Source organism: Diorhabda sublineata, chromosome 10, assembly GCF_026230105.1.
Source record: "Diorhabda sublineata isolate icDioSubl1.1 chromosome 10, icDioSubl1.1, whole genome shotgun sequence".
Lineage (NCBI taxonomy): Eukaryota > Metazoa > Arthropoda > Insecta > Coleoptera > Chrysomelidae > Diorhabda > Diorhabda sublineata.
This window is the reverse complement of record NC_079483.1, coordinates 9690632-9705720: the sequence shown is the minus strand read 5'-3', so window position 1 is coordinate 9705720 and position 15089 is coordinate 9690632. Positions and strand designations below refer to the sequence as shown.

At 32.3% G+C, this 15089-nt stretch overlaps 1 protein-coding gene across 1 annotated transcript in view; it reads left to right on the top strand.

The window, feature by feature from the left end:
* The first annotated feature begins 1307 nt into the window (after window positions 1-1307).
* LOC130449747 (uncharacterized) overlaps window positions 1308-15089 on the top strand; it is a 66637-nt gene continuing 52855 nt past the window's right edge. Inside the window, exon 1 of the mRNA XM_056787736.1 lies at window positions 1308-1696. Coding sequence (XP_056643714.1) covers window positions 1535-1696 — 162 coding nt within the window. The 5' untranslated portion in view covers window positions 1308-1534. The remainder of the gene's footprint in view (window positions 1697-15089) is intronic.

The following is a 15089-nucleotide window of genomic DNA, read 5'->3' as shown; positions in this document are numbered from 1 at the left end:
GGAACCATAAATACAACGCCATATGTCTTACTATTAACTGCGAATGTTCGATCTCCTCAAAATTACAAAAACAACTCGATATGTCTTCCTATTAACGACGTATGGACGAGCACGTCCAAATAATTGACATAACGTCATCTGTCTTTCTGTTGACTGCGTATATTCGACCCCCTCGAAACTATCTACAAAAGCTGTACGTCTTCTTATCAACTGCGTTTGCTCAAACTTCTGGAAGTAAAATAATTAAAACTCAAAGCTAGAGAGTTATTCAAAGAACCTAATAAACGCCACTGCTTTATATTCATTTCGAAAAGTTATTATCTTGACACGGATTTTCATATAAATTATTACATATTTAAAAGGGGACGGAAAAGAAAAAAAAACGAATGGACTATAACGTATAAATCACCATAATTATGCGGTGTTGTTCAGTGAACTAATAAAATAATATACAGAGTGATGTAACTTCACCACAAATTTAGAAAGGTTACCTTCAAAACCAAGTGACTTTGTTTTGAAAAATAAAAAATAAAGTGGCGAGGTTTAAATGAAAATTGCTATTACACTCTGGAGGTCATTTTATGAACTTAAAAATAATTTTTTTTATTTCTTATCGACTACTTTATGCTTATATGCAACAAAAGTTGAAAAAGTGTCCTGTATATGACAAATGACAGTTCCAAAACTAATCCAAAATGGCGTTAGAGTTTGGTACGATTATAGCAATTGTAGAAGAATTGAAATATGTCAATTTCAAAATATAACCTCAAATAAATTACGAGAAAAGGTGCACCTAGAGTGATTTCATTTCGTTGTTTTCTCACTAATAATATTTGTTTATATAAATTGTTCTATTTCTCTCCACCCTCCATACTTTATACAATAATTATTTCAAACCAAGTCTTGACTCTCTTATTAAGCTGGAATTTCTGGAACCGTTGGCGATATTCATATTAAGTACACTGTTTACACCACCACTACACCAACACTCACACTGCCAGACGCGTGTCGGGCAGTGTATTCAGTTTGATGTTCTTATAGAGATAGCTCTCGTCTTAATTGGACACCCAGTACGTAATTTCTATACCGAACAATAAACAAATGTACACATAATTTATTTCATCATAAAAAATTACTATTCAAATAGAACAATAACAAATTTCTCTAGACATTTTTTTTTAATTATAATACGAATTCTATTAACGCAAAATTTCCCATCTTCTCGGAGTTTTTTCAGTTCCCTTGAAAATCGTCGAAAGCGCATGTCTCATTTCTCGCAACCACTTGAAGAAAATTACGATAAACTGATAATCTTGGCGCGAGTCATGAGCAGTTACATCGACTTTCATTCAGTCGCTTTCAAAACACAGAGTGCGTCGATTCTCGTCAGCCTACGTCTTACCACGAGTGTATGCGCTAGAACTGTCAAAATTTAAACGCTAAAGACAGTTCGCCAGTCAATCAATCGCAAATTGGTTACGAGAACCGTTTCGAATATTTATTCGGGTGATTTTTATCGAATGACCGTAGCAGTATGCTGTTACAAACTTATAAAGATCCCCCAGGAAGAGCCGTACAACGTCCTCCAGGAATTTTGGATTCGCCAACGTTAGCCAGAGTAGAAAGGGCTATGTTGAGACATGGAGAAGGGGCTAATCGAGAAGGACAAGATGCCATTAGGGCTCAATATACACAAGTAAGTGATATTATTTATAAATGTCTTAGATATTAGTGTCTGTTGGATAATAGATTATCAGAACTCACGTTTTTTTGCTAGAAATGAATCTGTTATGAAAATAAATAGATCAATATGTGTTTCTATGTGTATAGCTTACTAGTAATCATTACATACTAAAATGTTATACAAAATGTTTTGAAATAAGTTATAAAATTTAGTAATCATATATCTATGTATTCAGAAAATTTTATATTGTTTCTCGTTTGGTAATATATTAATAAATGTTATTGAAATGCACAATGCATGTATTAGAATTGAATATTTACAATTATAACTATGAGTAATAAGTAAGAAATACAAATTAAATGATGTAAATAAGGTCTACTACATAGCTTTTTATATATTCTGTTTTAATTTCCTAATTATTCTTTTATGACAATTAATCTTTAATTTACTTCGATCTGTACAAGTTTGATGTCTGCCATTTTGATAATGGTATATGATAAATTAAAAAAAATTAACATAATTTTATAGAAAAATTCGAAATGTATCAGTAGAAAGTAGTTTAATGAGATTGTATTATAAATTCTAAGTATTAGAAATCCTTATAAAAATTGCAATGAGGTAAGTCAAAGCATCAACGAAATTACGTACATATGTCATTATATGACGATTATCAGTAGGGGCGAGTGGGCTATAGGGCAAAATATATTTGTGGGATCCTAATATTACGCATGAGTAGTAAAGTCGATATTGTATCTTATATTCATGATATTATATTGGATTTACATATTTGATTATTTTTAAATTTATTCTGGATAAAAAAATGCGTTGGAAACCGTATTTTCATGGGGCGCTTTTGGATTCATGGAATTGCCCGTCTTTGGAAACTATGAAGATACAAAACTTGACTTATTATGTCTATAGTACTTCTGATGAAAAAATCTGCGGGATATACGAGGTGTGATTAAAACATACGATACTTTTTTTATTAAGAACTAAGTGAAAATCGAGCACAAAATTGGCAAGAAATCTTTTGGATATTTAGGAATGCTGAGAAATCGAAAACGTGATTTTAACTCGTTAGGAAATGCGCAAATAGAAGACGCAGCGCGACCTGACACGACACGCGTGAGTTCACAGACGTGTCAAGCTGTAGTTCAGATACAGTCCACTGTGTTACGCGTGTAGGTGACTAGCAAGTCTTTTCTTTATATTTTTATGAAAAAATGACAAGAAAAGTTAGTAGAGGCGGTAAGGGCGATACGATACAAAAAAAAATGGTGATTATATGAAGACGAAACTGATTATTCATCAAGGAATAAAACAACATTTCCTCCTCGGCATTATAGGGCATTAGTCCATTTGAAAAGTTAAAAAAATATGACGTACCCTTGCATTTATCAAAGTCGGAAATTTTTTTTATGCTTAGGGGTGGTACGGGAAGCTTAATACCAAGTTTGTGGGGCTGTAACCTTTGAGGAGAATCGACCATCATTGAAAAAGAGGTTTTGCAAACTAAAAATGGAACAATATACCGCGAAAAAATTGTTTTTTTGTGGGAAATTCAATTATCTACAAGAGGAACAAATTTCACATTAATTTCGTTTAATTTTAAGAATTATACAGCGGATAAAACATTATTAGTTTTCGTAGTAAATTAAATTCTCTACAAATTTGCTTTGTTGACATTTTTTTTGGAAAATAACGAAAAGTTATTAACAAAAAACGATAACAAATCATTATTTTGTAATCAGATACTGACCAAAACGTACCAACTACATTTTCTTTTAATATTTTCTTTTTTTCCTTAAAATACCTTCAATTTTTACCAGATCTTCAGTTTCTCTTCCTCCAAAACATCCCCAAACCATAACCGAATCTCCGCCGTGTTTTACAGTTGGAATTAAACATGGAACCAGCATTCGTTTTTCTTTGACCTATGTACAAATATTTTCTCTTAGGACTCAACAACATCACACTTTGACTCATCACTCCATTAAACTTCTCTCAATCTCTTCTTTGTAAACGTTTATCCTCAGCGGTATTTCGAAGCAGCCCTGAACGTTTTCTATCGGCATAGCTTCTACTGGATGCATATTTTTTCACGGTACGTCTTATGTATTTTTGCCTAAACTATAGAGACTAATGCACAAGTTTCAACCGATAGTTCCTTGATTTTACCAATTTTTAAACAATTTTTATACGAACTTCACATACAGACGCGTTCTTGATCCTCACAAAGCTGTGGGTAAACTACAATCATAAACACTTAAAAAATAATTCACAGCTATAGAATAATAAACAATTCAGTCGGTTTTAACTTGTCGCACTCACTATCAACTCATAATCAGAATTGGAAGTCTAGAAAAAAATCAGTTTTGTAGGAAGAAGTTAAATCGTTTTAGTATGGAAAAATTGATGATATCCATTTCCATAGAGGAAAGTTCCAAGCTTGATCCAGGCTTGGCGCAACTATGTAGAACTCTGGGTCAAGCTTGTAAGCCAGAATTGGCCCAGTCTTGGTAAAACTCTGGAGAGATATCGATGGGCCAAGCTTCAATGCCAGAGCTGGGCAAACCTTAACTGCCAGGACAGAAATACCAAGACTTATTCATTACATAACTTTTTGTTCTTTATCTTTATTAATTTTTTATTCAATATAATTTTTTTGATTTTAAAAATAAGCAAACATAAATTCTATATTTAATCTTACTCTTAGTGTAATTAACAACATAATAATATCAGTTTATTAGTTTATTGAATTCGTTTTTTCTCTATTCAAAGCACGCCATCTTTGAACTCGAAGATACGCATCAGACATGGTTACATTTAGTAGAAATAAATAATAACACACTGAATAAACTAGAGATCGGATTGATCAGACCCATAATAAAAAAAGTGTGGTTGCCGACGGGATGTTGGGTAAAAAACTCGAACCACACCGGACGTAGCCTAACAGCCGAAGCTAGGCTTCCCAGGACTGGCCCAGGTTTGGCCCCTTTGAACACTCTGGGGTTTCCTGTATGGGTTGTTGTTGTAATCATTTTGGACCGCTTCTATGAGTTCCTGGAAGTTGAAATGAGTTTGAGATTACTTATTAAACCAAATCCCAGGTCTGATCAATAAGGTTCATGTCTGACCACGTAATTTTTAAATATACTGAATTTCTAGTGGATTTTATACCCTTTTCGTGCGATGGTGCCTAAAATTGTCATTCAATAATGGGTTAGGTGGATTGAGAATGAGACAATTGATCATCGGATTATTGGCCACTGAAATATTACAAATTATCTAAGTACCATGGGGTCAAGAATTCATTCTACGTATTGGTCTAATGCGCTTTTTCTAGAGGATATCCTGGTTAAGAGCGCGGGAGAGCTTATCATAGGGCTAAATGGTTGAACTGCTGAGTGCATGGCTCAATCAAAACCCTATTTACTTTACGAAAAAAATGATACAAATTTCCAAAGTAAAGGTGTATTAATTCAAACATGAATCATTTTTTCGATTCCATTCAATTCTGTCATTTATTTACTTTATTCGTTAATATTTCGGAAAAATTTGACAAATATTATCTAAGGAAAAAGCATAGTCATACTTTACATATATTTATATCATTACAATATTATAATTATTATCTGTTGAAATGCAAACAACAACCAAGTGATTTCGACTAGAATTTAGATAAAACGAAATATAAAATCCGCTTTTAGTGGGAATTTACTTCAATGTGATTACGTGATGAAATACATTTTAGTTTCACCACATTTCCTGGTATGGAACTAAGATAATCTTTCTATGTTTGGTTTTTTTATCAATTTTTAATCGTACGTAACATGATTTTCGATAAAACTGCGCAATAATTCATTAGTTAATTTAATTAACCACCAATTTTGTATTTTACATTCTTCTGGTTTGTTTTAGAGAGAATTTTATGGTAACTCAACCTTTAACAACTGACACCCTAATTTTAGATACTAATACTAACTTAAGAGATTCCTTTCTACATCTCTCTCCTATTTCAAAACAGTATTTGATCAGTTTATAATAAATTGAATGTATTTATTTATATTTGTATTACAAATTACAAAAGGGATTCGGAAAAGTGTTCAAGTTTATGCCCATATTGATCAATGCTAGGTCAAGCTGTTCGCATATTCTTCTCCAATTGCAGTTCGGAGGTCCTACAGGAAGAAATCCCGAACGTTCGGGTCACTCAACGCGAGCGCGAGCGTTGGATTGTTGTCCATTTGCCCAAGTAAATCTTTGATCATTTCCTGATAACTTGACTCCTTAAAAATGTAAGGATCCACGAGACCTCCATCATGGATACCTGCCCACAAAGACATCCCGGGTGATGAAGACGTAAGGATTCTGGTAGTACACGCAGTTACGCCGATTGACGTTCAGCTTAAAGATTGCAAGATGGAATACTGAAAATGCGGATTGTTCAAATATAAACATAAACGAAGATAAATTGTTGGAGAATTGTATTCCAGAAGTGCAAATCACAAATCGTGCTTTGCATGAAATCCCTTGTAGCAGCCCGCACACTTAACGACGGGGCTTAGCTGGGAAACCGGACCTTAACAAACAAATAATGGCCCAAGCTTGGTTAAAGTCTGCGTGACTTGGACCCGGCCATCCAAAAGTCACCCAAGCCGGGCTGAACTGTGGCTAACCCGACCTTGGCTATCCCATAATCAGCCAGGCTTGATAGAACTCTAAATAACTTTATAAAGTTTTGTTCTAATATCTTATTTTAATATTAAAAGTAACAACAATATATTGAAAATCTATTTTTACTAGTAACCATCCTGGCGCAGGTCTGTAGACCAGTCTTGGGTTTATCTAGGCAACCAGGCCTCCCCAAGCGTTATCATCCCAGAGTCCCACTTGGATCCCAAGTCTGGGCCAATAATGGCTTCCAAGCTAGTGCCAGAGTTTTACACACTAAACTGGGGGCCCATCGTAAAATCCTATATGGGATGTGGCATTTTTTTGGTCAAAATTGACACTCTGACAATAATTTTTGCAGAATTTGTAGAACTACTGCAAGTTTATCGATTTTCAGCTTATATAATAAGTGAATTTGGGTTTTGCAACGTAATTTTTAGAGCATACGTAGCCATTTCCAAGACTTCTTCATGTAATTGGTTTTCCCTAATAACTTGCTAAGCTTTGAAGCAATCAGCTTCCTCAAAAAAGAATTTTGTATGTTTTTCAAGAGCTGTAAGTTTATGTAAATAATTTTTTCAGGTATCATTTTTAAAAGGGCTAGGATGCTAGGACTCAAAAAAGGTACTTTGCGGGAAGGCGCGTTCGAATATGATAAATTATATCGAAAAGAATTAATATTTTGTCCTTTCCTTAGCTCAATGTTGTAAAATCTTGTTTATAAAAAGAATTTCATGAAATTTTTAAATTAGAAGTATTTAATTTCAGGTTACAAATTACACTGTTTTATCTCCAAATAACAATTTATAAGTTTCGTTTTGAATCGTATTAGAATTCTAAAAAAACTAACTCCCAGACGCACTATCGCAGAATTACGAAATTTGCATATGGATGACACATGTTGAAATATTTATCACTTTTTATGGACTAGTCTCTATAAAGTTATTCGTTCCCAGGAAAAAAAACTCACACTCTGATTACTTGAGTGTGTGACACTATGAAAATTTTTTCAAAAAAGTATAAAAATGTGAATTAAAATGAATATATTTTATACAGGTTTTGCAATTTAAGAAAATATGAGAAATGTGAATGTGAAATTGTGAAAAAATTGTTTTTCGCTATATCCTTTTTTCTCGTGAAATAAATCGAAAAATGTCTAGTATGAAACTTGTAGAGCGTATTCAGACCTACAAATTTGTTTTTTTATTTTTTATTTTCGAGAAATATTACAACTTCTAGCGCGCCGCAAAGTTAGTAAGACTGTGCCCGGTTTTGATTTAGCCACTCGCACGGTTGTATCCACACGTCAAAATGGATGATTGGTCGTTCAGGGTATTATTACAATACAAAGTAAATCGCTAAACTAGCCAAATTATTAAACATATGAAATTTATTGATCAAATAATTTTTATGCGGCAAAAAATAATAATTACAGGTGGTCATTTTTTTCACATGTTTTTCGTCGTTTTGCGACGCGCTAAAGGTCGTAATTTTTTTCGAAAATAAAAAATAAAAAAACGAATTTGTAGGACTGAATACGCTCTACAAGTTTTATATTGGACATTTTTCGATATATTTCACGAGGAAAAAGAAAATATGCAGAACTTTCGTTACTAAAAACCTTTATGATAAAAACCACACTAAATTTCTAAGAATTTAAGTTATCACACTATAAACTGATGAAAATCACACTGTATAGATAATACTACATACACTATGATGTTTAATCCTAATTTTCTCTAATTTCATTTGAAATGTAAGCTGACTTTAATCTGGAAATCGAGAACACAACGTGGATATTGTATTTTTATTTTCACATATTTATTTACTTACTTTATATACATCTTATTATATATTATATGTATTTCGTACTGCCATATTGGTTCCCTCGGGTACATCCTCTGTTTTTAGTTCTAATGGAGGTTTCCGACTAAATGTGTGTGTTGGGAAAACTGGATTAATTTCCTTCCTTTTTTTTGAACATGCCGATTTTACTGATATTTTCAGCGTAGTTACCAATTCTCCAGAGATTTATAAATTGCACAAAATTTTCCCGTTTCTACTTTATGTATATATATGTAAGTATTCGAAAATACCCGGAAATATATTAAAGTTAGTACACTAAAATGTAAATAGTGAATGGTGAATACGAAACCATGATAATGAGTTTACTTTTCCAAACTCGGATACTTTGGAGTTTTCTCCTTAAACTTAAATATTGATTTTATTGTTAGAAGATAAACATTATGGCGCCTGTATCGATTTAACAGATAATTTTTTTTTCTAGTATTATGATATCATAGAAAAATATGATGATTAATAGTAGTAAAATGTGTTTATAGCGTTCGATTGACTACTTGTTTTGTTAAGGTTAAATTATATCCTTTACAAAATTCTTCAGTGACTAGATTTCCCAATTTACGTTGTCTTGCGATTTTTATCGAAGTTGTTCTTGTTTAGTGTGAGGATGATTCATTGCAGAATCTTGAGTGAAAAATCGAAATTCCTTACGAATCTCCATTCAATAAACGATTTCGTTGAACTGCATTCAAAATCGCAGTCGCGGATTGTCTTCAGAACGTAGTAGGAAGACAAGAAACAAAGAAAAGAATTCACAAAGTGGCAATCAGACAAGACCAGAAACATCAAGGGAAACACTATTAGAACAAGAAAGAAGGGACATCATGTGGTTAACGAATGGTGTTTAAAAATTGAAAATGGAAAAACGGAAAAGATCTGCAAACATTGCGAGGAAAAAGTATCACAATCATTGGATGTGAAAACTGTGAGACCTCTTACCATCCAAGCTGTGCAGTCCAAGCCAAAGTTAGCAATAAAGAAAATGTTGTATTATGTTGCAAAACACATGCAAAAAGTGAGGTTAAAGAATCCGATCTCGACGATATTCTGAAAAATTTGTTGTTTCACGGTCACCTGGTTTTTTGGCTCTAGAAAATCGAAAAATGGATGGATTTTAATGATCTTAATCTCAAAATGTTCCATTTTACGGCGGATTTATAAAAAAAATTAGTAGAAATAGCTGGAATGAAAATTTCTCATAGTTTTACTGTTTTAAATCTTAAAAAAAAACGGTTTTGCAAAATAATCCTTTACAAAAAATTATGGTAATTATACACCTTCGCGGTCACCTGGTTTTTTGGTTAGGTTAGGTTAAGTTAGGTTACGTTGGGTTAAGTTGGCTCTAGAAAATCGAAAAATGGATGGATTTTAATGATCTTGGTCTCAAAATGTTCCATTTTAAGGCGGATTATATAGAATATAGTACGAAACTATTCACGAAAATTGATTGTTTTTCATCGATTTAATTTTAAGCTATAAAAACTGAAAAGATCATTCTTTTTGGATTTTTTTTTAAATTGTTTATTAATTTATATAGAATACAAAAAAAAATATAAGAACTTTATCTGAATAATGAGATAATTTTTTGTAAAGGTTTTTTTTTACGATTTAAAACAGTAAAACTATGAGAAATTTTCATTCCAGCTATTTCTACAATTTTTTTTATAAATCCGCCGTAAAATGGAACATTTTGAGACCAAGATCATTAAAATGCATCCATTTTTCGATTTTCTAGAGCCAAAAAACCAGGTGACCGTGAAAGTGTATAATTACCTTTATATATATATTTAAAATATTTTAGTTGTTTTGTTAGATTTTAGTCCCTGGTTCCAGTAGCATTGTACTATTTGGGGGTCAGAAATAAAGATTTTGTAGAAAAAATATCGGAGCGTTAAAAACCCAAGAAGGAACTGGCGTTAGACCTATTATGAAAGAAAGAAGAAGAATAATTCGAGATGGATTCTTCACGATAACAGTTTTTTATCTTTGGGACATCCGGTATGATGAACGAGCTGTTGCACCTATCGAATATATTCGTAAAATGAAGAATAACGTTTCGAAACCCAAAATAGTAATAGGAAATTACGCGACGGAATTTTTTAATTCGGTTCCAGTGTTACAAAGGAAGTTGAAATGTTTTGAGAAATATTGAGTCGGAGAAAGAAAGTTCATTAACACTAATTATAATGATTGATACAACAGGTTTTAATAGATTTATCTTATAAAACATAAAATATTGTTCGATATTTAAACGTTTTTGTTTTGTTAAACAAACACGTTTCGATGTTACGTTTTCAAAAAACATTATGTTTATTTTGATTGTTTTGTAGAGTTGTTGTGTACATTTTGACAAGAAAATTTATGTAAATATTTTACTTTTACTGTTATTATGTAACACATGGTTTATTTTAATAAAAACGATATTAAACATTGAAATTTTCTTATCAATATATATGTATAACATACAAGGTCGGGATAATGCATGGGAATGATTAAATATTTTTAGGATCAAAAGGGGTATTTATGAGGGGCCAGTACAATAGTGGATTTTACGCAACGTCGTGTCCAAGTACGATGGTTGTCCGATAAGTTTTCGATCTCAATTTGAAGATATCAGTACTTAATAATATTTGCGCACGCGTTGAAAGATTTTCACTAAAAGTTCAGCTATTTTGGACGCGCAGTTTCTTTTTGATAATCGTATAAGTGAATCATTGTGTAGTTCAATCAATAATGGTAAAGAAAAAGTGTAAATACAGTACCGATTTGGGTAATTTTATACTTTTGCGGTCCCCTCATTTTTTGGCTCTAGAAAATCGAAAAATCATCCGATTTTGATAATTTTCTTTAAAACCTTAACCCCCAGCCGCTCGGCCTGCTCCCAATTCTCTTTAACAGTCATGATACCACTTTTTTAAAGGTGAAAATTTTCAATTTTTCAACGTTAACTTTTAATATTGTACAATTGATTAGAATAAATGATTTTAAGAATGTTTTTGTTCATATAACTTAATAAAAAAAGTGCAACCGATTATATGTGAGAAAAGGACAATTTTAAGAGAAATTGTTATTATTTTTAGTTGTAAAAACATTTTTGTATCAATATTTTTTCAATTTGTTAGTTTTTTTGTGTACATTATGAAAAAACTTCATTTGATCATTTGGAAAAAAGTTATCAACAATTATACGTGAATGAATGCATTTAACGCCCTGAAAACAATTTAAGCTTTAATTTTTTTATTCCCGAAGGTTTTTAAAACAATTTCATCGAAATCGGATGATTTTTCGATTTTCTACAGCCGAAAAACCGCGAAAGTATAAAATTACCCCGATTTGTTGAATAATTTGTTTCTACTTCAAAATATATCCTGTTTCGAGGGCTGCTATTTCCCTGGAGATGAGGAAATGCATAAATTCATTAATTTCAAGCAACTTTTGTTCCATAAAGTTTTTTCTAAATGTCAATCATTATCATTTTATTCACAAGTAATATTGTCGGTTTTCAAGTAAAACCATTTTCAGACTGTTCGAAGAAAAAATGGAGATAGAAAGATCCGTTGGATATCTTTTAGGTGGGATGAGGAAATTACGATGAGAAGGGTTCATTGGAATTGGCCCTGACATAGGAGTAGCTCCTCTGCACTGCTTCAAGCTGAAAAAAGAACAAACTAACAACCAAATGGACTATTACAATGTCATTTATATCTCCTCTATTAACGTTTTTTCGAAAAAATTCAGTTAGATAACTTCAGACGGGTTCATTAATTGCCATTTCTTTAATGGAGTATCTTACGACACCCCAATATCATCCTTTGACTATTCGAGAAAGAAAATAATCACCGTTTTCATTCTAGCGTGTCAAAAACTGAAGTGCACTCACTTCCCTTTGTTTTTCGTATTGTTCAGTACCTAAGATAAGCAAAGTTTTGGAAACTTCAGTCCTTCAGTAAGAATATAAAGTACCAACTTTCAATGTGTAAAATTTCATGAAATTTTTGTTTTTTTTTTGTTATTCTCGAAACAATTTCGTGTGGTAATTTATCATTACTTCTTGGTGAAAAAAAATAGTGTACAAGCTCAGCAATGGCTTCAAAAGTATTATCTCTGGACTCTGCTTCATCGAAAAGAATCATTTTTTATTGGTTTTGCTGAATTTAAACAGACACCGATGATGGTGAACGTCCTGGTCAACCATTTGAGGTGGTTACTCCAAAAAACATCAGAAAAGTCCATAGCTGATGCCGTAAAGATATAAGAAGGCAAAGTGTTTACAATTATTCATGAAAAATTGACCATGAGAAAGCTTTTTTCAAAGTGGATACCGCGTTTACACATAGTCAATCAAAAACAACGTGTTGATGATTGAGAGCAGAGTTTGACCATTTTTACGCGTAATAAATCAGAATTTTTTTGACAATGGAGGAAACATGGATCTAACGATCATCATCTGTATGAACTGCAGCCGGTGAAGCAGTTTAGGATGCTCACGCAATATTGTTCATCGGCTATCTCCAAAATGGGGATAAAATCAATAGCGAATACTACATAGATTCGTAAACTACATAGATTTGAAAGCAAAAATCAAAGAAAAGCGGCGTCATATGTCGAAGGAAAAACTACCGATTCGTAAGTCGATGTCAACGATGGTTGAATCGAACGAATTGCCTCCTCATCCACCGTATAGTCCAGATCTGGCACCCAGTGGCTACTAGCTATTCGCTGATCTCAAAAAAAGGCTCGCCGGTAAGAAGTTCAGCTCAAATAAAGAAGCAATTGTTGAAACTCAAGCTTATTTCGATGCAAAAGACAAATCTTTCTACAAGCACGGCATCGAGAAGATCACTCATAGAATTTTGTCACTAAATATCGAAGATTTAAAAATGAAGCTCTACAAAGAACACATCGGCATTAGAGATCTAAAATTGGCGACAATTCTTATACTTGAGTTAGAATCACGCTTACTTGAAACTGCGATCGCAACTATACACTTGACATAAATAGAAACGGAACGTATAATTGTGGATATACCTCGTAGATATTCTTTCATATATTACAGCAAATGCAACGATGATTCATCGAGTGCATGAAACAATCAACGCTGTTTAACATTTCTGATCTTTAGTTAAAATTAACAATTGAAAGCGTCGAAAGTTTATTGAATCCATTGACCTATCCGGAATCTTTTTATACAAAACACTATTGTTTGCAAAACTTATAAATGAGACCGCGGAGTATACAAAATATATCAAGCCAAAAGATACAACTTCGGCGTCCTCGTCCAACTTGTTTGGAACATGGTAAACGTAGCTTTAAATGAAAAAAAAATCTTCAAACACAATTAGTATTGACATTTATTAATTGTCAATTGTCAAAAATATGTATACTAGCGCCACTCAACATTATATCATGAACTACTTCTACAGGGTGGTTCTATATTCGACCGACAACGCTCTACCACAGAGAGATCTCAATAAATAAATGATTCATTTTGATATAGGAATGCGAAGTTGCTGAGATATAGGGTGTTCAAAATTTTAAATAAAAAATTTGCCATAAATCAAGAATGTCCTTAATTTTTTTTTCAAATTTGGTGACCAATATGATCCTTAATAAAATAATATTTTGAAATAAACAAACTTTGGAAAAATTTTTAACCAGAGACGCGTTGTCGCGGTTAGTTGTCACTTTTATCCCCCTGTTTTTTACGACACTGAAGCAAATTCTTTTTTTAATTTTGTTTTAAATTGTCTGATTATTTTCAATTAAAAAACTAATAACCATTTATGGACATAAAATGAACGGTATTGTAGAAATTTGCCTCTAAACAAAATCTGTGGTAGAGCGTTGTAGGTCGAATATAGAAACACCCTGTAGATTCCCTATGCAAATATTTTGTTGTTTATCTATGGTTATTGAGTCAGGAATTAGATATTTGTATAGAAGATAAAATTTATCTCTTTGAAACTACTTCACTCTAATGTCTTTTCGATCAGTAAAGATTTTCACTATTTTAGTAGTAGAGCGTTGTAGGTCGATATAGAAACACCCTGTAGATTCCCTATGCAAATATTTTGTTGTTTATCTATGGTTATTGAGTCAGGAATTAGATATTTGTATAGAAGATAAAATTTATCTCTTTGAAACTACTTCACTCTAATGTCTTTTCGATCAGTAAAGATTTTCACTATTTTAGTAGTAGAGCGTTGTAGGTCGAATATAGAAACACCCTGTAGATTCCCTATGCTAATATTTTGATGTTTATCTATGGTTAATGAGTCAGGAATTAGATATTTGTATAGAAGATAAAATTTATCTCTTTGAAACTACTTCACTCTAATGTCTTTTCGATCAGTAATGATTTTCACTATTTTAGTAGTAGAGCGTTGTAGGTCGAATATAGAAACACCCTGTAGATTCCCTATGCTAATATTTTGATGTTTATCTATGGTTATTGAGTCAGGAATTAGATATTTGTATAGAAGATAAAATTTATCTCTTTGAAACTACTTCACTCTAATGTCTTTTCGATCAGTAAAGATTTTCACTATTTTAGTAGTAGAGCGTTGTAGGTCGATATAGAAACACCCTGTAGATTCCCTATGCAAATATTTTGTTGTTTATCTATGGTTATTGAGTCAGGAATTAGATATTTGTATAGAAGATAAAATTTATCTCTTTGAAACTACTTCACTCTAATGTCTTTTCGATCAGTAAAGATTTTCACTATTTTAGTAGTAGAGCGTTGTAGGTCGAATATAGAAACACCCTGTAGATTCCCTATGCTAATATTTTGATGTTTATCTATGGTTAATGAGTCAGGAATTAGATATTTGTATAGAAGATAAAATTTATCTCTTTGAAACTACTTCAC